Source organism: Lepus europaeus, chromosome 1, assembly GCF_033115175.1.
Source record: "Lepus europaeus isolate LE1 chromosome 1, mLepTim1.pri, whole genome shotgun sequence".
Classification (NCBI taxonomy): Eukaryota; Metazoa; Chordata; class Mammalia; order Lagomorpha; family Leporidae; genus Lepus; species Lepus europaeus.
In genome coordinates, this window is record NC_084827.1 from 11,762,620 (window position 1) to 11,789,516 (window position 26,897).

General features: G+C 43.5%; 1 protein-coding gene across 2 annotated transcripts in view; it reads left to right on the plus strand.

The window, feature by feature from the left end:
• Positions 1-19,376, plus strand: part of DGKI (diacylglycerol kinase iota) — a 499,667-nt gene extending 480,291 nt beyond the window's left edge. For both annotated transcript variants that reach the window (XM_062198081.1, XM_062198090.1), the window contains 3 exons: positions 13,526-13,562; positions 15,217-15,316; positions 19,260-19,376. In XM_062198081.1, the coding sequence (XP_062054065.1) occupies positions 13,526-13,562; positions 15,217-15,316; positions 19,260-19,376 (254 nt within the window). The remainder of the gene's footprint in view (positions 1-13,525; positions 13,563-15,216; positions 15,317-19,259) is intronic.
• The last annotated feature ends 7,521 nt before the right edge of the window (positions 19,377-26,897 follow it).

Below are 26,897 nucleotides of genomic sequence, written 5' to 3' on the forward strand. Positions count from 1 at the left end.
TTTCACGTTCAGCCCTTTAAAGGCTCTCTGAGAAGAGGCAAATTAATTAAAAAAATAAAGAACAAAAACAATGCAACCTGGCATAATGTGCTTTGTTTTGTAGAGCTTTTTAGTAAATTAGCCAGTTGGAATCTGCTGCTTAATCCATGTTTGTACTCGCTCATTCTGAGGGTTAGTAAGTATAATTTGTCCTTCTCTTTCATTTTAATTTTTTTTGCTGTTTGAATCCCTTCATCTTTACAACCCGAGTCACCACTTATTCTCTTTGTACTATGTGTCTTTCCTGGCAGCCATCCTCTCCCCCACACTGCCTCCTATCTGTGTTGCTAATTTGCTGCTAAATCATTCATACCTTCGAAGCATAAATACAGGAGATGAGCAGCAAGTCTTGGCAGTTACATCAGCTCCTCATGATTATGGTGCTTCTAGGAATAAGGAACAGGAATACAGGGGACAAATCTGCCTGGATTGGTTGTTTCTAAGGGAGAGGGAGTAGAAGGATCTAGTGCTGTTGGAACTAAGTACCTGGATATGCTGAAATCTGTCTCTGAACTCTGATAGCAAATTGTAGCCACTCACTTTGTACCCACATTCAGGCTCTGGATAGCAAGTGTTTGAATACATATTCATACAACGTTTGCTTCTCTTTTTATGCAATTTACCAAATATATCTTCTTTCATTCATCCATTCATTCAACAAATATTTGTTGGCTATTTCACAGTAATATCCTATTATAGACTCATATGCACAAAAATAAAAGTTGCCAGTTTTAAGCAATTGCAAACTAAAGAAAAATATGATCGTGTGCACAAATACATTGAAAACAGTGAGATACAGATTTTTTTGGAGGGGGAGATAAAAATAACATTACTTTTAAATTTATGTTTCAAATTCTTACCATGTATATGAAATAATATATAAATGTGTACTGAAGATATTCAATATTTGATTTGGGAATTATTAATTCATATGATTTATCTGGAGGAATAAAATTTAGCCACTTTGCTTATGAACATTGAAAAAGGAGCCAAATTAGAAAATAAGGCAGCAACAATCAGAATTTTTAAATTTCCACACACTTTCATTTAACTGAGCTTTGAGTTAGCTTTTTTATTTAGCATTTCATTTGAAGTTGGTAAAACATGCTACCAAGGTATTATATCCAAGAGATTATATCTTTCATATAAGTGGTACTGTGGGTTATTTGTGATATACCCAAAACCCCACTGGCACCACACATTAAACTGTATTTTTATCATAGATTAAAAGAAGTAGTGAAAGCCAAAATAAATCTTTAGTGTTGTTTTAAGTCCCAAAGGAAAGCCACACGTAGATAACTTAGCAACCTTTACCAAGCAAATATTATATGCCAAATCCTTACACTAAACACATCTCCTCATTTTATCTTTACAAGGACCTTGTAAGGAGGTTTTATACTGCCAGTCATATTAGTCTCCCCTTGCTTTGTCTTCAGCACCTCCTCACTGTGAAGAGTTTGCCTGAATGCTTGGTCTGACTTACAGTAGGAAGAGTGGAGAGTGGTTTATGAAAATGAAAGGCTATTGAAGCAGGATGGTGGTCAGTTCTTTCCTTCTTGGAAGCTGAGTTGTGGAATCCCAAACTTAACTGCCCAGAAAGCCTAGGATCATCTCCTCTTCTACTCCCTTGATCGTTCTATCTCATCCAGTTGAAAGGATTTCTTTCAGGGTAAGAAATATAAAAGAAATACAAAAGCATTGGTGGTGTAGCCTCTCTCTCTCTCTCTCTCTCTCTCTCTCTCTCTCTCTTCCTCTTTCACACACACACACACACACACATCATAGATTTATTCTGTATCCCATGGAGAATTCTCCAAAAGACAGTGAGAATGAGAATCAAATATTTAATCCAGAACCATAATAATTCTTTTATTTTTCCCTTAATAAGAAAAGAGCCCACAGTGCTGGTGTTGTGGTATAGTGGATGAAGCCTCTGCCTGCAATGCCGGCATCCCATATGGGCACCAGTTCGAGACCCAACTTCTCTGATTCCAATCTGGCTCCCTGCTAATGATGATGCCCAAGTGCTCGGACCCCTCCCACCCATATGGGAGACCTGGAAGAAGTTCCTGGTTCCTGGCTTTGGTCTGGCCCAGCCCAAGCTATTGTGGCCATTTGGGGAGTTAACCAGTGGTTGGAAGATTCATTCTCTCTCTCTCTCTCTCTCTCTCTCTCTCTCTCTCTTTCTCTCTCTCTCTCTCTCTCTCCTCCCTCTGTAACTCTGCCTTTCAAATAAATAAAAAATAAATCTTAAGGAAAAAGAAAGACCTCAAGATTTCAACTGCACAAAGTTCAGGTAAGCATTAGGTATACACTGTCACTTTATTTTTCCTCTGATTAGGTTTAAAATTCTCCTACTTGCTGTCTTCTTGAGTCTTTCCAATCATTTTCTATGTTATCCTTTACCCAATGATATTGAATGTGTGTTTTCATACTATAAACCATTCAGTTCCCACAAACCCTCTCTGGAGGTAGCTAAAATCCGGGCCTTCTGTTTGAGTGAGAATTCACCCTTCCTCACTCGCCTTAACCATTCCTGAAGAAGCAGGATCCCTTCCCCTAGGTTAGAATCTTCTCTGTAGGAGCCATCTTGCATCATCTCACAGGTGGCAGTAAGCTACCACTTTGGCCAAGACTGCATTTAAATTGGATTCTCTCAAATGTTTAGGATTTTCAGGATTGACTGGGACCCTGGAGCCTTTCTCTATGCTTGGTCTTTGTTCTTAAGCTTTCTCATAGCACAGTAATTCTGGGGTTCCTGGTAGGGGTGGCAGTAGAAGCTGCCAAACATCCCGAGTCTGAGCAGGGAGGTTCTGCACCATCTCCACTGTGTTCTGTTGGCTGAAACAGGCCACAGGGCTCACGCAGACTCTACAGGGGGGAAATAGGCTCTCCCACCTGATCAAAGGAGCTGTGCACTGTTTCGGGCCATATTGGATCTTACGCACTGCCTTGCACTCCATCCTCTTCAGTTTAAAATGTTGACCCTGGGCCGGCGCTGTGGCTCAACAGGCTAATCCTCCGCCTTGCGGCGCCGGCACACTGGGTTCTAGTCCCGGTTGGGGCACCAGATTCTATCCCGGTTGCCCCTCTTCCAGGCCAGCTCTCTGCTGTGGCCTGGGAAGGCAGTGGAGGATGGCCCAAGTCCTTGGGCCCTGCACCCGCATGGGAGACCAGGAGGAAGCACCTGGCTCCTGGCTTCGGATCAGCGCGGTGCGCCGGCCGCAGCGGCCATTGGAGGGTGAACCAACAGCAGAGGAAGACCTTTCTCTCTGTCTCTCTCTCACTATCCACTCTGCCTGTCAAAAAAAAAAAAAAAAGTTGACCCTACCCTCTCAATATCCTGAATTTCTAGCTTACCTGGAATCCCCTAGAGCTATGCTTTTCCATTTTCCATTTTTCTTTTGTTCTGGATCCTAAGCTAGGGTTTCCAGATTCAGTAAAAAAAAAAAAAAAAAAAAAAAAAAAAAAAAAAAAAAGATATAGATACACAGTAACAATGATCTTTTTTAAGCGTAAGTGCATCCCTTATGATATTTGGGACATGCTTATATAACAACAAAATAAAAAGATCCCTATTCTCAGCTGAGCCTCCTCAGAAATGTGAATGTTGAAGTGTAATTGATATCACTCTAACACCATGGCTTTTTCTCTTCTACTGCTCTTCCTTCTCCTGCCTCAAATGATAGAGCCCCCTAAAAATGTCCTTAACTTAAATTCCTTGGCTTTGGAGTTTCTAGCCCCAATCATAGATCAGTATACCCATGATTTGTGTGGCGTTAGATCCATCTGGAAAATTACTCTCAAGTTTTCATCAAAGAATGCCATTCTAATACTAGAGGAGTTTCTCACTGATTTGTAGAGTCTTTTGCAAAGTGTAAGTAACATAGGACAGATCTCTCTGTCAAAACTGTTAGACACAAAGGAATTCATGCTTTCTGGGAAGGTGCATGTTTTTTAGTGTTTAGATTAGATTTTGTAAAGAAATTGGCTTGATATTTCTGTTGATGCAAAAAAACTCAGGCCCCCCAGTAATTATCTTAACCTCACTCACAGGTAAACTGTTCTCAAGGTCTCAGAAGACATCCTATACTCTCTCTGCCTCGCTAAGATCTCTAATTGGCCTATAGATACCTGGAGAAAGACTACACAGAGAGTGAAGCACAATCCATCTCTCTTCTGTTTGAAAATAAAATCTAATTTGATCTACAGTCCAAGGCTTACTGGACTTTTTAATGGATGGAAGTTTTTAACACTTGACTACTATAGTCGAATAATGAAAACCCAAGTGCAATTGATTTTTATTGAAATTAGTTTTTTTTTTAATCTGATAAACATTATTGATTTCATTCATAACATCCCTCTCCTTGTTTCTATTTATTCAGGAATATCGATGCTTAGCCTAATTCACCTGGTTCTGGAAGAGCTAAGCATTTTAGGTTAACTTTTTGTTTGTTTTTCAAAGTTGTTGATATAGTTTTATATTATCCTGTGCATTTGGGAGTTGAAAATTACATTTGTGACACATTCATCTCTTTTTTTTTTTATTTTTGACAGGCAGAGTGGATAGTGAGAGAGAGAGAGACAGAGAGAAAGGTCTTCCTTTGCCGTTGGTTCACCCTCCAATGGCCGCCGTGGCTGGCGCACCGCGCTGATCTGAAGCCAGGAGCCAGGTGCTTCTCCTGGTCTCCCATGGGGTGCAGGGCCCAAGAACTTGGGCCATCCTCCACTGCACTCCCTGGCCACAGCAGAGAGCTGGCCTGGAAGAGGGGCAACCGGGACAGAATCCGGCGCCCCGACCGGGACTAGAACCCGGTGTGCCGGTGCCACAAGGTGGAGGATTAGCCTGTTGAGCCATGGCACCGGCCTCACATTCATCTCTTTTAGATTGTAGAAGTTCCTACAGATTGTGGTGTTCTTGAAATCAGAGGCAAGTACACAGAAAGTGTTACACAGAAAGTTCTATTCTGTAATCGCCTTCTTAATGTGATTTCTGCTGTTAGCGTCTCCTACCTTAGTAATGAGAATAACTGCAGAATTCCCCTGACCTGACAAAGAAAACAGCCTTTCTCAGGAGACCCCAGGGAGACTGGGAGTTAGGGATGTTTAAAGTAGCTAAAAACATTCCTGGAAGGGGAGCTGTCCAGCCTAGCAGTTAGATGCACGTGTTCCACAGCAGAGCGCCTGGGCTTTGCTTCTGCCCTGGCTGCTGACTCCATGTTTCCACTGATGCAGCAGATCCAGCCCCCTAGAGGCAGTGGTGATGGTTCCAGTAGTTGGGGTCCTACCACCCATGTGACAGACCTGAACTGAGCTCCCTACTTCTGCCCTCAGTCTCTCCAGCCACTGGGGGCACTGATGGGGCAAACCAGTAGATGGGAGTTCTTTTGTTCTGTCTCTGTATTTGTTTTTCTGCTTCTCAAATAAATAATTTTTTAAGATGTTTGTTCAAATGGAATTAAAAGATAACTTTTATTTTATTGCCAAATTCTTTGAAATAAGAATAAGTCATTTTCAAATTCTTTTAAAAGTAACATGCATTTTCCTTTGAAGACCCTTTGGGTACCTGACTATGGTATTGCATTTATAATTAGCAGTAGATTGATCAGGTTTAAGACAAAACAAATGAAACTTTTACATTATACCAGGGACCAAGAGAGACAGTCCTCCTGACTGTTGAATGCTGCAAATCATTTGATGATGTTTTTGTATTCAAGTTTTCCTGTGGCTAAATACTGTTCAGAAACCTGCCTATAAAGATGCCTTTAATAACAACAGCTCTGAGCAATTGATAAGCCTTTTGCAAGGTGCACAGCTGATACTGTATGTGGCTCCTGAGCTGACACTTTGCTTCCAGTGTCCTTGGGTATTTATGGTTTGGAGCCTGGTCCACAGTCCAGAGCATTCCTCTTGAACACGCGGCAGGAGAGATAAGCTATTCTCCCAGACACTACTATCGGCAGTTTCTTTCTCCTCTAAGGGCTGTGTTCAAACAACCTAGGCGATGTGGGACAGGAGTTGTGTGCTGTGCTCTGAGAAAGCCGCAGGAGGCTTGAGGTTGTTTCGTCCTGCGTCTTCGTTTAGACCTCATCTCTCATCCATGCAACACGCTGCTTTTCTTTATGAAAAACTGGAATCTGGGCCTTTGGAGGCCTGAAAAGGGAATGGAAGAGGAAGAGCGCTAACAATCCACAGAGACAGTGCTAGCAAGAGGCTAAGGATGCTGGGGATTCCAGCTGAGAGGCCCCCCTAGCGGTTCCGCTTTTCAGCTCCTTTCAACCATATTTTTCGCTGGCTCCCTCCCTGCTAGTTTACTCCTCCAAGAGACTTTTGTGTTGTTTTGCTCCTTTACCACCCTGCACATTTTGCTCTTTTGTTTTTGTTCCCCCCACGCCTACCCCATTGCCCCCTACTGCTTTTCCTGATAGAAATCTCGCTCATGCATTTCCTTTTTGATTTCAATGGGTTATTTTGTCTTCCCTCTTTTTCTGCCTTCAGTCTTTCTTTTTTCTCTCTCTTTTTTTTTTAACCCTCCTTTTTCTGCCTCTGGTCCCAGAGAGAACTGACCACCATCCCGCTGGGCCAGGATGACAGTACTGTTAGCATTCCCAGTGCCAGCTCTCCCCACATCTGTGTAGCCTTTGTCCTGAGGCCGAGGAGGATTTGGAATGGTCTGTTGGCAGCGTCAGGGAGACTAATGGGAAATGAGGTCCCAAGAGAGAGGCCGTGGGGAGGTGGAAGGAATAGCAAAGGGGATTTGGATGCGTCGGTGTGGGAAGCAAATTAAAGGATGCATGTCACAAAAGGCACAGCATCTGTAACACAAAGATCATATTGAGGAGAAAGTCGCATCAGCAGGACCGGATGTCGCCATGGGGAGAGCTTGTGGAATGAGCCCTGGGCAGCAGGCTTGCCTTTGGAGAACCTGACTGCTCACCACGAAGTTCGCTTTCCCGTTTTGAAAGATTTTGAAGTTCTGCTTCCTTTCATATCCCCTGGACTTCACCTGAATACTGATATGTATGTTCCCATGGTAGATTTTTTGCTTTCCCTTAATTTTCCATAACACTGTCTTTGGAATCCGTGTTTCAGTTATGGATCTTTCTCCAAGAAAAACATGTGAGGTTGCCTGGGATTCCAAATGATTTTAAGATGCCTTTCACTCATTCATTACAAATGTTTAAATTCTGTCCCAAGCACTTCTGAGAAATAAACCTCTATTGTTCTAAATGTATTAATACGTTCAATTCTTACAGGAGTCCTACACACTGAGTTCTCATCTCCATTGGACAGGCAGTAAAAACAAGTCTGTTTGGGTCAGACTCAAACTCATGCATACATAAGACATGGTCTCTGCCCGCCATCTTCCTCACCCTAGCAAGACATGAGAGACAGGAGTAAATATCACAAGGCCAGAGACGTCCTTGGGTGTCATGTGCAGGGTTCCAGTGGTAACTGCTCCAGGTGTTCTGGAAAAGCAGTGGTGGGTTTCCCCTGAAATTTTCATGGAGAGATCTGCAGCCACATCCCTTCAGCAGGGATTTCATAGTCGTTTTTTTGGTGCAGGTCAGCTGCCTGGGGAGTGTGAACATTGCAGCAGCCCTGTTTAGGAAAACAGTAGTGAGTGATTTACTTGTATTCCTACAAACTCCCTAGGGGAGATGACATGGTATCCACCATCGTTGTTTGATGTAAAATAAGTTCCTGAAGTCAAGTACTGCCCATTTGTATACACTGAAGGAATTCAGGCTGCTTTATTTTTTTCTCTTTCTCTTTTGTTTATTAGTGAGATTCAAATGAACTTTCTAAAAATCATTGGTGTTACTTTTTATACATTTTTTCTTAGAATTTATGCCTCTCCCCCCCCCCCCCCCGATCTCACTCTGATAGCATTAAATAGCACAAGGTACTGTGTTACAGTACAGTGTACTGCTAAACAGTGCGGAGTACTGTGAAGAGTGCTGGGTACTGTGAAGAGTGCTGGGTTCTGTGAAGAGTGCTGGGTTCTGTGCAGCAGTGCAGGGCTCTATGAAGCAGTGCAGGGTACTGTGTAACAGCACTGTGTTCTGTGAAGTAGTGCAGGGTACTGTCAACAGTGCTGGGTACTGAGAAGCAGTGCTGGGTACTGTGAAACAGTGCTGGGTACTGTGAAGAGCGCTGGGTACTGTGAAGAGCGCGGGGTACTGTGAAGAGCGCGGGGTACTGTGAAGAGTGCTGGGTACTGTGAAGAGTGCTGGGTACTGAGAAGAGTGCTGGGTTCTGTGAAGAGTGCTGGGTTCTGAGAAGAGTGCTGGGTTCTGTGAAGAGTGCTGGGTACTGTGAAGAGTGCTGGGTACTGAGAAGAGTGCTGGGTACTGTGAAGAGCGCTGGGTTCTGAGAAGAGCACTGGGTACTGTGAAGAGTGCTGGGTACTGAGAAGAGTGCTGGGTACTGTGAAGAGTGCTGGGTTCTGTGAAGAGTGCTGGGTACTGAGAAGCAGTGCTGGGTTCTGTGAAGAGCGCTGGGTACTGAGAAGGGTGCTGGGTTCTGTGAAGAGTGCTGGGTATCATGAAGAGTGCTGGGTACTGTGAAGAGTGCTGGGTACTGTGAAGAGCGCTGGGTACTGTGAAGAGTGCTGGGTTCTGTGAAGAGTGCTGGGTACTGTGAAGACTGCTGGGTTCTGTGAAGAGTGCTGGGTACTGTGAAGAGTGCTGGGTACTGTGAAGCAGTGCTGGGTACTGTGAAGAGTGCTGGGTTCTGTGAAGAGTGCTGGGTACCGTGAAGAGCGCTGGGTTCTGTGAAGAGTGCTGGGTACCGAGAAGAGCGCTGGGTACTGTGAAGAGTGCTGGGTACTGAGAAGAGTGCTGGGTACTGTGAAGAGTGCTGGGTTCTGTGAAGAGTGCTGGGTACTGAGAAGCAGTGCTGGGTACTGTGAAGAGCGCTGGGTACTGTGAAGAGCGCTGGGTTCTGTGAAGAGTGCTGGGTACTGTGAAGACTGCTGGGTACTGTGAAGAGTGCTGGGTACTGTGAAGCAGTACAGGGTACTGTGAAGAGTGCTGGGTACTGTGAAGAGTGCTGGGTACTGTGAAGAGTGCTGGGTACTGAGAAGCAGTGCTGGGTACTGAGAAGCAGTACAGGGTACTGTGTAACAGCACTGTGTTTTGTGAAGCTGTGCAGGGTTCTATGAAGCAATGCTCGGTACTGTGAAACAGTGCTGTGTCCTGGGAAGCAGTGCAGGGTACTGTGTAACAACACTGTGTTCTGTGAAGTAGTGCAGGGTACTGTCAACAGTGCTGGGTACTGAGAAGCAGTGCTGGGTACTGTGAAGCAGTGCAGGGTACTGTGAAACAGCGCTGGGCTCTATGACACGGTGCTGGGAACTGTATAACAGCATTGAGCACTGAGAAGCAGTGCTGGGTACTGTAAACAGTGCAGGGTACTGAGAAGCAGTGCTGGGTACTGTAAACAGTGCGGGGTTCTGTGAAGCAGTGTTGGGTACTGAGAAGCAGTGCTGGGTACTGTAAACAGTGCAGGGTACTGAGAAGCAGTGCAGGGTACTGTAAACAGTGCAGGGTTCTGTGAAGCAGTGTTGGGTACTGTGAAGCAGTGCTGGGTACTGTAAACAGTGCAGGGTACTGAGAAGCAGTGCTGGGTACTGAGAAGCAGTGCTGGGTACTGTAAACAGTGCAGGGTTCTGTGAAGCAGTGTTGGGTACTGTGAAGCAGTGCTGGGTACTGTAAACAGTGCAGGGTACTGAGAAGCAGTGCAGGGTACTGAGAAGCAGTGCAGGGTACTGTAAACAGTGCAGGGTTCTGTTAAGCAGTGCTGGGTACTGTGAAGCAGTGCTGGGTACTGAGAAACAGGGTACTGAGAAGCAGTGCTGGGTACTGAGAAACAGCACTGGGCTCTATGACACAGTGCTGGGAACTGGTAACACACAGGTCCCAGTATGTCAGGGCAGGTACAGATAAGGAAGGGGCTACAGCCTTGCCCTGAGACCTTCCCTGGAACCCACTCCTTGTTCCTGCCCCTACAGTGACCCCCGTTTTTGCTAGCAGTAGGCAGGCTCTTTAAAGCAGGCTAATGAAGCAATCAGAAAAGTACCTGTGCTGTTAAAGCAGCTCCCCACTCCCGTCTGGAATCTACTGGCTGTCCTCTGTCTGTCTCCATTGGCCAATTGTTTGGCAGTGTTCAGAACCCTGTGGTCAGCGTTCAGGACCCTGTGGTCAGTGTTCAGAGCCATTTCTCCAACCTTTAATTGGAATTTCTTCAGATAGTCCCCAGGACCTGAAGTTTCTTGTTGTAGTATCCGTGTTTAATGGGTGAGAATGGAGAATGAAGAGCCACAGGCCAGGCTGGATGACCGGCTCGGAGGTAACTCTGGACCGGCTGGCCTTGTAGCAATTCTAGAACAAGGTCCTTGATTTGCCACGGCCCCACCTTCAGACTGTCAAATGATTGCTCTTTTAGTCCAATTAAAGATGCCTAGAAGCTTGGACCCCAGAGGTCCTTGACCCACCTTGGGTGCAGCTCTGAGAGCACTGGATGACAGCAACGAATAAAGGAGAAAGCAAAACAAGAGCACTGCTGCCTGAACAGCTGTGCGATGGGCAGCAGTGGTGGGAGCAGAATTGCTAGTCAGGCTGGCCAGCTCCTGGGCACAGAATCCCTTTCAAAGCAGATGGCTTAAAAGACTTGCTGAAATAACAGGAGCACTTTCAAAGGACCAGTGGGCACTGTCGGTCCTCTCACTCCTGACCTTGTTGAAGGTGACCTGTTGGAAGTCAAATAGGCCTAGGGTGCTTGCTCTCAAGACATGTAATTGGTGTCAGTAAGTGGCTTCAAGTGTTGGTAGTGAAATGGCCCTTTGGCCTCACCATCTCTCTGTGGTGTTCCACTAGCTTTGGCTAACTGTGACCTGCTGTCTTGGGCCAGAGGAGAGGATACTGATTGCTCGCTGTACCTTATGCAGTGCCCATGGTGCCCGGGCGCTGGTTTAAACTCATTACATGCGTTGATTCATGAAATCTGGCAACAACCTTGTGAGATACGTGTTACATAAATGAACTTGCCCAAGATCTTGTAAATAGTAGAGCTGGGGTTTTGCGCTATGGAGGGACAACTCTAAAACCTCACTCCTCCTCACTGTTCTGTACTGCTCTGCAATTTTGGGGGGTGGATTATCGTTCATCTTTCGTTGGAATCACATGACTGAGGAACAAAAATGAGTGAGTTCAATCTTTGTTGACTACTTAATATATGATATGTGCTAGAGGGATCCAAAAACATAATGAAGGTATTTTTACTGTCAAGAAATTTAGAATACCTTATTTAAGCAGATAAGGCATACATTTGAAGAGCAAAAACATCATGCAAGAATTGAACTGAAGAAGCAGTAGAGGAGTTCAAGAAAGGATGGTTCTTTTTTTCTGTCACAGATCACCTTTTCAGAGGACCTTAGCTCAGCCTGTATTTTACAGAATATCTCACATTTAGTTGTGTGGCTAGAAAGAGAAAGCTGTTCTGGTCATGGCATAGGACTGGGAAGTGTGAAGCTCTGAGAGATGGGAAACCAGAATACACATTTGGTAAGCTGTACAGTTACCAGTTTAGCTTATAGGAAAAACTAGAAATTTGGCAACAAATTGAAGAAAGAGTGCTACGTGAAAGATTGAACTTCTGTGTTTAAATACTCTGGAGTAAGCAATAGACATGATGCATTAGAAACTTGGAAATCTATATGATATAGGACCTTTTAATTTTCCTTTGTATCAGTTTCCACATGCTAATTATATCCGAGTCAGAGACTTGTTTGGAAGTCTGCTTGTCAGATAGGACAAATAGGAGCTACACTGCAAGATTGACCTGGCCCAGGAAACAATGATGGGAAAGATGCTTGAGCTCATGGATGTCCATGGGGATGGTGAAGGTCCCATAGCATTTCGTTGTCTTCTCCTTGGGTAATAACTCATAGTTAAGAAGTTATAACCTCTTTTTTCCCTTCCTGTTGTGCACAATAAGTTAGTTTTCAATAATAATGATATTCACCAATACAAAGAGCAGATCACCAGGATCATATTTCTAAAGTCTAAACCAATCATCCCTAGAACCATGTTTGGCACTTCCAAGTACTCTTATTTATCATTTTACCAAATACTTAAGCATTAGCTGTATGCTAGGCAGAAAGGAAGGACACAGTGGTGAAGAAATACAGACCAGAACCTCAGCTAGACCGGAGTCCAGTTGTGGAGAGGGAGAAATCAACAAGCAACTTTAAAATGGATTGACAAGTATCATGATGAGCGGTGTAACAACTTATCCCCAGTTGCCTTGGATGGTTTCAATAGGTCATAAATTATACTACTCAATCAATTATAAGCAATAGGACCAATAAATAAATTATATATAAATATAAAAGGATAGTTAATACAGTACTAGGAGTTGGGTCACAGGGGGCTTCATGGAGCTGAATAAAGGATTGCACGGGGTGGGGGGGAGCGGCGCTGTGGCTCACTTTGTTAATCCTCTGCCTGTGGCACCGGCAATCCCATATGGGCGCCGGGTTCTAGTCCCGGTTCCTCCTCTTCCAGTGCAGCTCTCTTCTGTGGCCCCAGAGGGCAGTGGAGGATGGCCCAAGTGTTTGGGCTCCTGCATCTGCATGGGAGACCAGGAGGAAGCACCTGGATCCTGGCTTTGGATTGGTGTAGCTCCAGCCGTAGCAGCCATTTGAGGGATGAACCAATGGAAGGAAGACCTTTATCTCTGCCTCTCTCTCTCACTGTCTAACTCTACCTGTCAAATAAAAAAAAAATTAGAATTAAAAAAAAGGATTTCACAGAAGGAAGTGATGGTCAGAGAGGAGAAAGGTGCACATTCCTAGCAGTGTTCTCAGACTGAATAGGTGGATTGGTAAACAAATAAAACACTGCGGCTGGGCCAACACAAAATATTCCAGTTTCTAATGATACATCTGAAGTCACTTTGCCTGCATGTGTTACATTTCTTCCTGGACTTGAAAGGACCATTTTGCAAAAAATATAATTTTACTCTATTTCTAAGTAAAGAAATTGGATTCTATGATATGTATGGGGTCTTGTGGCTTTAACATGGTACACACGAGACCCCAACCTGCAACTGGAAAATGCAGAGCAGTCCCCATCTGACTGTCCCCTTTCTCCCTAGCAAGCTGCTCAATTATTTTTTCAGTTATTGGATTCCAGTCAATTTGAGTGTTCAGCTTGATGGAGGGCTTCTTGGTGGCAGGAGCTGTATCACTGTATGACTGCTTTGCCTCTCATATTCAGTACATGTGGTCTCATGGGAATGGGAGGTTGGTGGTGGGGAAGTACAAGAATCCTTTTGTTTTGTTTTAGTATTATTATCCCTATTACCAATGACTCCTTTTATTCAGTATTTAAATACATTTTCATTCTGTGACTACAGATTTTCTGCTGTTGGTCAGTTTTGAGCTTATTTTTAATGGGCATATTGTTTTCTTCTTGTTTAGGACCTTCTGAGTTATTGGATATGGCTGACAGTGAAACGTAAGTGCTGCCTTCCGTTATCCAGTCTAGATGATATTTTTCCACACATATGTAGGATAATCATGCCGTTTGCAGGGTGTACCCTATGGAACTTTAATTCCATTGATTAAAAGCTTCACTTCCAACTGTATTTGTAACTGTGCAGGGCTAATCTTCATGACTGAATGGAGAGTCAGTGCTGGTCATCATTGAAGGCTTCTTTCTGACGCATGCATCTTGTACTGATGAGAATTTTAAATACACGCATTTACCTTGTAATGCACCCATTACATTTGTTGTTTCTCAACTGGTGTTTGTGAGAAAGGGAAGTCCTAATGCCCTAAGTGAAATGACACAGCTTCTCGCTGATCCTGTAAATGGGATGAGTTATGTGCCACTGGAGAAATGGGAACACAGTGATTCCCATCGCCTCTGTCTTCTGTGGTTCAGATAAGGAAGGCTGGTTAAGGAAGTTATCAACTCGGGGAAGGTCACTAAACTAATAACTCTGTTTTCAACTTTCTTATTCCTGTGGCAGCAAAATATTTGTAACTACTGCTCGCCTAACAGGAACAAAGAAGGGATGAACAACTAATTCTGAAAGCAATATGGAAATCATTAAGGAACTTTAAAGAACTCTGAGAAGAAACAGAAATGAGTGAGGGTGAGGAGGAAGAAGATGGAGGGCAGCTCAGTAGAAGGGGAGCTGGGGAATAGAAGTGAATAGAACGGAAGACGAGAGGGAAAGGGTACGGCTGTGAGTCACTGGACACAGAACAAACTATCCGTCGCCCTGCAGAGCTGGTCTACACTGCGGTACCTACTGTTGTGAGGTGGTCAGTGGTACCACGCTTACCCTTCTGTAAGGGCTGTGGCTGATTTTTCATGAAACACTCTGGTGCTGAGTGTCTTTTCACACTGGTTCTCAGAATGTGAGCATCTTTCCTCCTCAACTGCCTTGCAGAGATGGGGAAATAGCCACTCGCTCGTTCCCCATTTACACTCTGGGTGGCTGGCCGCAGGCCTGCTGCCTCCTGGGAGAGCTTTGGCTCCTGTACTCTCCCAGAGTCTCACTGTGCCTATCTGATATCCTCTGTGGCTGCCCCTCCTTCCACCTTCTGCTCACACTGAATCCAAAGTGGATTGAGCAGAAAGTGGGTGTTGGCCTGATTCCTTGAAGTTTGGTTCCCAGGCCAAACGGTATCTACCAAGCATGGTGTGATATGTTGGAAGAGCAGAGTTGGGGGCAGGGGGTCTCCATGCTGCTCCCTGGGTACTCTGTCTACTGCCTTTCACATCGTGCCTAAATGTAAGCAAATACCTGTTTCCGTGTTCAGAGACTTCTGCACAATAGGTCTATTTCATAATGCCATTGAGTATAGCCTATATCAAACATGAGTACTTTTAAAAACCCACTAAACCTGGTTAACTGATCCTATTTGACAAAGAGACTGGAGTCACATATTGTGGTCAGTTGGTGGCTAACTCACAGAATTTTTAGACACCCCATTGCCTGCCTTCCCAGAATGCATCTTGCAGCCATGGTCTCAGACAAGGAAAAGAGCTGAGGATCACCCAGTATCAGCAATAGGAGCAACACATGTCCCCTTACCCCGTTCCCCGAGCCTTCTTCCCAGTACCTTTATGGGAGGTTTCCCATTTGTCTTTGATTTAGGGGTGAGACCGCGCTGCACAAGGCTGCCTGCCAGCGGAACCGGGCTGTGTGCCAGCTTCTGGTGGACGCAGGAGCATCTCTGAGAAAGACGGACTCCAAGGTAACTCAGTGAGCGAGAGCAAGCATCCTCCCGCTGGGCGAGATGGCAGGCAGTGCTGCCTCCGCTTGTGCTTGTGGCACAGGCATCCTTTCTGTGCTTATGGAAGTGCCCGGGGCTTTGGAAAAAAGAGGAAAAAATAGAGTGCTTCATTTAGAGAAACTGCATTTTAAATGTATAAGCACAAAGGGAGGGTGTGCTTGCCTATGGGGCTTTATAAACCTCTGAACATGCTGGCCATGGGATTTCGGGTTATTCTGCCGAACACCAAGCGAAAGTCATGGGGATTTGCAGTCCAGAGCCCTGGGAGAGAGGTGAGGACCACGTTCAAAGATACTGGCCTGACTACCAAGAAGTTCTATTGAGATATCTCCTTTGGTAATTATTCCATTATAGCTTAAAATCTATGATTACCATGACCCCAGGTTTGATGGGTCTTCCAAAAGTTTATGGGAAATGTATGTTATTAAAACAACTATGCAGGGATTTCAGGCACATTTTGCACCAAAGTAAACTTATCTTTTAATTCCATTTTCTATGAGCTTTTGGATGCACCCTCGTTTGAGTGCCTTGGTCATTACCTATTGACTCTCAGGCAGGGAGGCCCTGGTTTAGAGACGATTACAATCTTAAATCCAGTGTACCTATGCAATTTTTTGCTTTTAAAACGTCTCTCCATTTGTCTTCTTTAATTATTCCCTAAAAGCTAACTCCAGAAATTAGAAAGGGTGGGAATTACTCTCATTGATAAGTGCAGGAACCCAGAGCTGAGCCCAAAGCTAAATTCAGCTCCTTTTACGTCCAGCTCAGCATTGTTTCAGCGGGCTGGTTGTTCTCACTTGGTGACAGAGTGCCTCACTTGCCCAGTGGGATGACGTGCGATAGCCAAGTTGGTTTTCAGCCGTGGTTTGTATCATCTGTTCTGTTACCTCCTAGTGATACCTGTGGCATCATGGCTTGACAGGTAGCTGAGTTCTCGGCAGCTCAATTGTCTAGGCCTGGATTCACGGTGTGTGACGGCCTTCATAAGTGCAGTGAAGATGGAAATTGAGTGTGACAAAGACCTCAACCTTGACCACGGAGTGTCCACTGGCAGCGGGGAGCCACTGGTATAGATCTGCTTAGAAGAGCTGAGACTGGGCTGTGCCCCCAGATTGTTTCAGTTTGCAGAAAGCACCCCAGAGAAGGCCTGAGAGATAGAGAAAAGGAGGAGTTGCAGCTTTGTAGAGTTGACCAAGGAACAACTAATTAGAGAGAGACACAGAAGACTCCCCCCGTGGAGGATGGCAGTCAGCTCTGAGAGTTTTAAAGACATGTTGGTAGACTCCAAGAAAAGATCAACCACTTACACATAGAGAGTTGCAGAAAAGAAGCTTATTATAAAACGAGGCCTTCACAGTGGAGGATGGCCCAAGTCCTTGGGCCCTGCACCCGCATGGGAGACCAGGAGAAGCACCTGGCTCCTGGCTTTGGATCAGCGAGATGCGCCGGCCGCAGCGGCCATTGCAGGGTGAACCAACGGCAAAAAGGAAGACCCTTCTCTCTGTCTCTCTCTCTCACTATCCACTCTGCCTGTAAAAAAAAAAAAAAAAAAAAAAAAAAAAAAAAAAAAAAAACAACAACAAAAACCTTGGCCTTCATTCAGCAGGTTCACGGTAGGCTAGGTTTTGAGGCAATGAATGTAGCTGTGAAACGGATGCAGGACTAAGAAGCCTACGGAGTGACCGAGGCTCCATTAGACTTAGTTAGGTGATGCAGATCTGCCTATGCAGTTTTCCCTCTGGGCAGTTCCTCTAACTCTAGTGCACCCTGTGAGGGGGCTGTGTCTCCTCAGCATACCTTGCTTCCCCTTCCTGGGCAGTTGCATTCCATGGAATTCTCTGCTGGCCTGACAGACCACCCTGACTGAGGCCCCACTCTGCCTCAGTTTCTCCCAAAACTGGTTAAACATGGTTGAGCTCTGCCTTGCTTTTTTCGTTTAAGTCTGTTTCTTTGAGAGACAGAAAGACAGGCAGGGAACTTCCGCTTGTTGATATACTCCCCAAGTGCCCACGATGGCTGGGGCTGTGCCAGGGCTCTGGAGGCTGGAGCTGAGGACACCATGTACATCTCCCATGAGGGTTGACAGGAACCCCGCTATTTTAGACATCATTGCTGCCACCTATGTTCTTCATTAGCAGAGGTCTGGAGTCAAGAGCTGGAGCTGGGAGTCAAGCCCAGGTATTTAGATTACAACTTGAGCACGTTAATTAGCAGGCTAAACTCCGACCTCTAAATTCTTATTTAAATTCCATTTGTCCACTAAGTTTCTGAAGTAGCCTCATATTATACATGACATTGTATCATAAATTTTTACCCAATATTACATTCTGGACGTTTTACCATATAAACTAATAAAATGGATATGCTTCATTCCTTCTGGGGGACCCTTTAATTTCACTGTTGTGTAACATAATATTAGGCTAAAGGTAAATATGATTCTGACTAAATTTTCTCCTCAAGCTTTTTAGAGGGGAGAAATATCCTGGGAACTTCTATTTTTAGGAAATAGCTCCTTCAAAGTCTGCTCACAGGCCCCTCACCCCAGTGTTTACCTCTCTGAATATTTGGAAGCTCATAATTACCGATTTAATAACAGCATTGTCTCCTAAGACTGTGAACAAGTCAAAGAAGAAGAATTATTTTAGGAACTTCAAGCTAATGGGTAAATTCCAAACCCCAGCTAAATAAGTACAATTGTAGGAAGAGCCCAGAGCCACTCTTGCTTGCCTTTTATCCTCTACCCTACACACCTCACAAGGCTGCTGAGGGTAGGTTTAATTGAGGTTGACAGTTTCCACTGGGACAGCCTAGATGGAGACTAAGAAGTCTTTGATAATTTTTATAAAACTCACATGTGTTTGCATATAGACCTGTTTGGTTCAATGATCATGTCTCTACCCTTTCTTAGAACTTAAAATTAGTTTTTAAATAGACCAAACCATATCATTGAACAAAAATCGGAAGTTTCAGGGCATGTGAGGTAAAATCTGAAGGCATACAGAAGAACGGACACTCTTCCTGCCTTAATTGCTAACTTCTAGTCACTGGCCTTGTCCTTGAAATATCAAGTGTATATATAGACACACGTGTGTTTCTGTGATATGTGTGCATATAAGTTGCAAAAAGCATGATATCATTGAAAATGTCTATGCAGCATATTTCACGACATAAACATTTATGATCTATTAGGTGGAAAATGTTTACAGACCAGCATGTAAACTAAGTGTAGTTTTATCTTTATAAAAACAATTATATAGACAGGTATAGAAGAAAGTAAAGTAAGTTACTCAATGGAAGGTGAACAGTAGTTATCTTAGTTTAGTGAAATGATTGATGGCTTCTGTTTTCTTCTTCATGCCTTCCTAGGTTCCCAAGGTTTCTTTAATTCTCATTTATCACTTAAATGGTCAGTGGTAACTCAGGTTTTTGAGAGATGAAGTAGCCATAAATTGAAGACGACTTAACTGAAGACTTTGAAAGCAGCCGAGAAAACCTTTCTGAATGGTCACTAGTCTTCCTGCAGATTCCCAGAGTTTAGTTAACACAAACAGTCCCAAACTAGAAATCTGGATGCCTGCTTCCTCTTTTTGATTTCTCCTTTTCCTCCCAAAAAGATCTGGATGCCCAGACTCACGGTGCTACAGCATTTCCTCCTGCACACTCAGCCTCTGTGAACTTCTCTCTCCTTAGATAGACCCTACCTGTAGAAGTATTGAACTCTAACTTACCAGTCTCACATGTTTAGTGCGATGTTTGTATATTATATGTCAGACTTCCTTGTACGCCCTGAAACACCAGACATGGAGGATTCTTGTTAGCAAGTAATCTTTGGGTGACTGTTTCTGTGATTAAAAAGAATCTCACTCCGAGTGCTTGTCTCTTCCCCTTTTCCTGTCACCTGTAGGGAAAGACACCTCAAGACAGAGCACAGCAGGCTGGGGACCCGGAGTTAGCTGCCTATCTAGAAAGCCGTCAGAACTATAAGGTCATTGGCCATGAGGACCTGGAAACTGCTGTTTGACCCTGGCAGATAGGCAAAGAAAACCCGAGTGAGCAGATCACCTACGCCCTCTGGCGATCGGGCAGCTCTCCTGGAAGAAGCTGATGGAATCCAGACACCAGTCTCTCTCCTGCAAGAATCTATCTGAGACCATGCCACCAGATTTAAGGGCTCTCCAGATCTGCAACAGAACATGATAGCCCGTGGAGAAGGAGGCGGGATACCTGGGGGTTTGTGGAAGACCAGTTCTACAAAATGTGATCCTATTGCTTCCAGCAAGTAGCATGAACTTCTGTGTTCACCTGTATAATTTATTTTAAAGATTCAAAGGATGTTCGTATAAATGGCACTGCTCCCTCCCCCCCCCCCATGCATTCTTCTTTCCTCTGTACCACATGATTCTACTGTAACGACCCCCACCAACTTAAACAAATGTGGTATTACCTTTTCTCTTTAAAGTCAGTCTTTGAAGATCACAAGATTGTGATGGGTGCCCTGCAGAAATATAACTGCAAAGCTGTTTCCATTTCCAGGACTGAACATTCCGAGACTACTTCGTGACTCTCTGCATGTCCTCTCCCCCCACCCTCCTGTTTCATTCTGTCGGAGCTGGGAAGTGCCACGTGGAAGAGGACAACTTGTGCGCTCTGTCGCTGGGGTGTGGTGAGGTGGCATGAGAGTTGTCTGTGCTCAGAGGCACCTCAGAGAGGTAACCCGGGGGTCAGCCAGGGTGCTGGGCTGTTGCCGATAGCCGTGCAGGACTCGTTCAGCTTGGGCTGTTTGTACAGCTCCGCACTGCCTGTGTGTAGCCATCTTTGCCTTTTGCTGCAATGGAGCGGAGCAAAGGATTCAGCGAAGACCCTTAGCTAGTTTGCAGAACCACTCAATTGTAAGTGCTGTTTTAAAGTTCAGAGCAGACAGCCGTGTGTGGAAACTGTGGCTACAGGAAATGGAGCACTCTCACGACGTTTGCTTCTAAACAGTAAGTGGTAATAGAAAACAGCCTCACTGACTTGGGAAAAAAAAAAAAAAAACAACAGCAGAGGTGAAAAGTAGCAGCATATGTCCAGATAACACACATAAGCAAGAAACAGTCACTGCAACACTGCACAGAGGCTAATTACTGGAGACTCTTGGACACTGAGGGCCCCCTGTTAGGTTGTCCTTCTGGATGTTTGGTTTTCATTACTCCAAGTAAGCCTCGGTTCAAGGACACAGCCTTGGTTAATGAGTTCCACTGCCAGCTCTCCAGGAAGCCTGGATCTTACTGGTGGATACTTTCTCCATAACTTCTCAGGCTCTGAGGTCATACCGATAGCCCGATTTCCATGGACGGTCTAGTGTAATAGATTTTTTCTCTACTTTCTCTTTCCTTATCAGACACCTAGTGCAAACCTCTATGGAAGTCTAACCAGAAATGTCTGTCTGGTGATGGCATTGCAATGTGCAGTCCTGCCATGGGGCTCTGTGGTGACCAAACTCTTAGGAGAAGAGTCTGCTAACATTCTGCCCAAATATATACTTGACTTGAGCGTAGGTCAAAAATACAAGTGGGGGGTTCAAGTGTCTTGCTTCCAGCTAACTCTGAAGTCGCCCGAGCTCCCTTTCATTTTGCTCTTGGTACAGCTTCCCTAGTGTTCCTGCATGTGGCCGTAAATGATTGCTTCTCTGCATTTAATTTAGAGGTCCAGTGGGGACGTGTTGCTTGTCTGACTCATGTTCTGGGCACATATCATTCCTTTGAAAGTATGGGTATGATATACTACATTAAGGTATATACTTCATTAGGGAGGAGCCGCCTTGCAGTGGGAAGGGAGTTTATTACCACAATCTCCGTAGTTATTTCAAAGTCCAGCTGTTGGCATTACTTCCAGCTGTGGAGGAGTGGGTTGGTGGTGAGTAATCGCTTTCCATTTATCAGCCTCAGAAATGAAACTCGTGCTTGGACTTTACAGAGAGGGGAGGAGGGTTCGCAGCAGATTGTTTCCAGAGGCTGGAGGAAAGCTTGTTCCAGGAGAATTTAATCACTGGGCTTCTGCGGAGAGTTTTTCAGTTGGTGGGACTGTCAAGGAAATGTGATGACAGAAATATAATCCTTAAAACAGACTAGAATCTGGCTTTGAACGGTGCCTTCCATTCCCTGGATCGAGCCAAACGTTTGACGAAGCAGTCAGTTACCAAGCCGTCACTGCTGGGCTGCAGGACTCCGCTTGTATTAAAGACCATCTCACATTTCTCTCTGAAGGCTTCCAAACAGCCCAGAGAAAACTTAGGGTACAGATGGCTGCGGTCCAGTTCGAGCAGCTGCAGCAGAAGATACAAATCAACCCCTGGTATGAAAATAGATGAAGTACTATCTACACTAAAGATCCTGGTGCATTTAAAAAGTATTCCAAACCACGCAAAAAGGCAGTCTAATCCTTATTGATGGGAGCAAGTATGATCTGTTTCTTTGAAAAAGCAAACTCTAGGAGTTGAATTTAAAAAGTTTATATGTGTATGTATAAGCAGAACAACCATGTATTTAATGACTTCAACATTAAATCTACCTCCTGTAGTACTTTTCATTTAATTGGTCACTGCATGTGACAGTTCTGGGCTTTGGAAAGAGCCAAGGCCATATGGTTCCAGTTCCCATCTCAGTTTTAATATACTGTATCACTTTTAATGGGCCTTCAGCAAGTCTAGAAGCAAATGGTCTGGTCTTAGTTTGAAAGCCCACATAACTTTAACAGACATAAAACTGTGTACCTGCAGAAACATCACATCTCCAAAGCCTGCTGGGGCAGTACTGCAAGGAGCGTTGGCTGAGTGGGTGTTTCTCTGGCCCTTTGTGTTGTGGCATCGTCAGCCCTGGGTTTCTGGTTTTCGATTAGGCTGATAGAGGGATTAAAAAAATAGTTATTGAAAGATAGCATTCTATAACCACAAAGGTACTCATTTTTTGCAACCTTATATTCCAGTATTGCACTTAATGAAATAGAAGAGAGCTAAGCTGTGCTCCATCCCATTGGAGAACAGATCTGTCCATGCCGTGAGGACTTCTTAACAAGTTGCTCATTTTCATTAAAACCTAGTTACAATCCCTGTGTCAAAGGATTTCTGAAATTCATTTCCTACAATCTTTTTAATAGTTGTAGAAAATAGGAGGGTGCAGCTTCATTTTATTGCATGTCAATTTTGGTAATGATATTTTGATTTTTTTAGTTACCAAGTAGAACATAATTTTTTATAAAAAGTTTTGATACCAACAGATGAGTATCAGGTGCGAAGGCAAGGCAGCCCTCTATGCGTGTCCTATCCCACTCGAGAGTCGTTGTGATGTTTATGCTGTGCCAAAAATAATCCATCCACACAAAAGAATGTACATATGTGTATATGGGTGTCTACATACACATATACACACATACATACATATATGTATATAGAGATATTTATTTGTATACATATATGTACACATATGCTATACATAAATTGCATAGCTTTAAAAAAGAGAACGCATTAAAAAGCATGCTAATCATTTAGCAGTTGGTTTGGGTAACACAAACAGGCAAAGATGGATGAAAAAGAATTCTCATTTATTTTCTTCCCCAGCACCACTGAGCTAGCATTGCTATCACATCTCTGCAGTTCCACATCGCGTTGTCTATTCCCTATGTCATGAAATCCGTGACCAAGAGAGTTTGTAATTGTTTGTGTTGCCTTCGACAAAACATGAAACCCGATTTAGCTCTGAGATTTGTCCATGCTATTTTTGGTCATCAAGTAGAGAAAAGGAGAATTTGTTTCTTTTGTGATGCTGGCACTACTTTGCAAGGCTGAGTATACAGGACTAACTCTCAGTGGGTTGGTGATGATGTTTAATTAGGGCAAACTACTGCCAGGAAGCAGTAGTCACTTGGGTGTGATCTAGGGTCCAAGTAGCTGGTTTTCCCTCCAGCAGGAATAGCTAATGAAATCACAGGGAACAGCAAGATTTTTTTTTTAAATTATGCTGTTTAAAAAGTAAAAATGATCATTGTTAATATGACTCGTCATAGCCATCAGATAGAACTACTAATTGCTGTACTTCGATGGATGATGTCATTTTAGGGAAAAACATAAGCGAATATGTGTTAAATTAATTTTCTGATTAACCTCTAACATTTCTTTAATGTGAAGTAGCTTCTGCCCACATTTTAATAGGACCGCCTTTGACGCTCACAATTTTCAATCTCTGAATTTTTTCTTCAGGAGCTACTAAGTCCTGTGGTTCTATGCCATGCATCGCATCCTGATCTGATCCTACAGTTCTGTTTTTTTTTTTTTTTCCATTTTATGAGTGATGTATTTATTTGAATGGGACTGTGACAGAGAGAAGGGGAGACAGAGATAGAACTTCCATCTGCTGACTCATTACCCAAATGCCCACAACAGCCAGGGCCAGGCCATGCTGAAGCCAGGAGCCTGAAACTCCATTGGAGTCTCTCACATGAGTGGCAGAGACCCAAGCACTTAGGCCATCATCTGTTGCCTCCCAGGTGCATTAGCAAGAAGCTCTATCAGAAGCAGAGATGGGACTGGATCCCAGGCACTCTGATGTGGTATGCAGGTATCTCAAGCAGATTAAGCCCCTGGTCCACAGCCCACCTCTATAGTGCACCCCTTTTTTCTTTTGCTGTCCAGGTTGTTTTTCATCTCATGTCTCTGCAATGTTCTTGCTATAGTAACAGTCCTGCTCCTGGATTTTCTGCTACTGTCATTAATCATTTTGTCATAAAGCTGCCAGAATCTTCCTCAGGTAGTATGCTCAAAATGGGTTAGCATGAGATTATCCCCAGAACAAATATCCATTTGTCTAAAAGACAAATAGATGTCCATTGACCTTGATTATCATACAGAATTTGAACAAGTCTGCTTCTGAGAAATAAAATCTATAATATATAATTCTATCTTAATCACTTCTCAGGTGTTCACAGCCTGGCTGCACCTTTCATATGTGATAATGTGAGAAGCAAAGTGTCCCTGGATAGTACCTGGAGGACTGGATTATATAGAGATGATCCTCTTGAGGGCCATATGTGAGGTTTAGGCTGAGAACCCACAGTTTATTGAGAAACCTAAAACTAAGAACAAAGTAAGGTATAGTGTCCTTGGACAAATTGCTCTCCCAGGACACCGAGATTCAGTGAACTGGTCCCAAAAAGGAAGCAGAGAAAACAGTTCTTAGGTCACTTAAGCATAGATTTTAAGGTAGAACTCTGAATATGGGATGGTATCCTTATGATGGATAGATTCCAAACTCTATTTACATATGTATTCAGTCCACAAGCATACAGATAATCATTACTTGAAAAATATTTATCCCTTAACTCTGATAAAGGCACCACACTAAGGACAGAACAATGAAGGCAGCAGCCAAATAGCTTGACTGCATGTAGCAGTCTATGAAGAAGGGTAAATTCCAGTGTGCCAGGCGAGTGCTGCGTGGGAGAACCTAGGGTCACCCAGCCTGAGCCGGAAGTTCAAGCAAAGTTCATTGTACCAGTCACTCATTAGGCAGCAGTGTTTTAGTTCTATGCAAATATTAGCTAGGAAGGAAATAGTAATATTTTCCGTTTCCATTTTCTCTGAGTCTTGAAAGTGTTCTTAAAAACGCATTTGAAATGAAAACATTTAAGGTGAGGCTTCAACTTACTACTAAAATAAGAACTAAGACTAATTTACCCCATCTTTCAAGTACAAAACTAGGAATCATAATCAGAATTTGTAGTGAGTGTTGATGAGGTCCTCTAAAGAAGACCAAGAATGTCTTTACAGAGAGTTACACACAGTCAGCGCCTGGGAACATTTAAACAGGGGCTGCCTGACCACCTGGAGTAGGCTTGAGACTAGAGATGTGTAAATGTTTTAAAATATAGTCACTTAATGGCAGAGTTTCACTTTTAAAATTCATGAAAATCTTGATTTTTAGCCTTTAAGATATATAAATGAGAAGCTTCAAAATCTTGAGGGCAGTGGCCTTTGTTACTCAAATATTTTAGCACATTAAGCATGAATTTAAGAGCTACAAAAACCTACTTCGAGGTATAACGATTCAAAATACTTCTGGAAGCATGGTGGATTTTGATGAAAATTCTTAGGCATTCCCAGGCAAAGTCCTATTAGACGTCTGTCTTACTTTCTGTGCAGTGTTTTCAAAAGTGCTGTGATCTGATATTCCTAAAGTTAAGTGTAATCTAATATAACCACCAAAGAAAATTTTGCCTGAAAGACATTTGGGAGCCAAGTAAGTGTACATGAAAAGCAATCATCGAAAATGCCTTGGCTTCTGCTACCAGTATGGTAATTACAAGGGAGGGCCTAGCCACAGAAATAAGAAAATAGGCTTCTGCTTTTTTTTTCCAGCTCCTAAACTTCCAATATTTTCAGCCAAATGGCATTTGAAATGGGGGCCATTGGTAGTGGGAATGAAAGTATCTTGTTTCTCAACCCCTTACTAAACACACCTAAGGCTTTCAATATAAAATAGTTGAAAGAACTCAGACCTATGTTGTATATTAATAATAATGTCAAAATTATTCAATGTTAATTTTTAATATTTTGATGAATTTTTGTCACTCTTGAACCTCGGTAGAACTCCATGAGGTAGATAACTCCTTTTAGGTGCATAAATTGAATCTCAGAGCAGTGAATTCAACTTGCACAGCTCACATAATAAATGATAGAACCGCAGTCAGACTGAGGCCTTTCAAAACTACAGGCTGGCCTGTCTATAAGAGATGTTTTCTGTTTAAATAATTTTTCCACCCTTGCCTTCAGTAATGTTTTACATCAGTTGTTCAGTTTCCCTTAATATAGAATCTGCCTCCATGGGAAACAGATTTACCTAAGATCTCAGAACAAGAGGTGATTTGAATTGGGGGAATATATGAATTAAAAACTTAAAAGGTTTTGCTATCAGAGATCATTTATCAGCTTTAGCATATTTCTGGCGGGGTGTGGGGTGGGACAAATGTTTAAGTAGCAGGGTGGATTTAGGAGAAAAATTTTACATTGAGAGTTAATGGCTCCGCTGCCTTATTTATGATCCTCACCGTTTTCAAAATGCTGGTATTACGTTTCCTCTTGGAAATCACCATTAGAATGATATCATTTCAGAGTTTTCAGAGTTCCGCACTAAATGTATTGAAAATGGCCCACGATTTAAGACTCTATTTCCTTCCAGCTTATGGGTAACCACACTGGCTAAGTTTAGCATATGTAGTCACACACATGGAAGTCCACAACATACAGGGGAAATTTTGCTATACTCGAAGGGGAAAGAACAGACAAGTCTACTATCTGCATCTCATCCTACAAGGGAGATTGATGAATGTGCAGAAGAGAATGCTCAGAAAGAAGACAAACTGAGACTAACAATTGGAATATTTGGAGGAGACAAGTTAGGCAGAATTGTTAGATTCCAGTTCTATTTGTAGAGTAAAACAAGGCCAGAAGAGGCCAGGAACAGACATCGAAACAGAAGTAGTTTTATCACTTCTATAAGGATTTCTTTTTCTC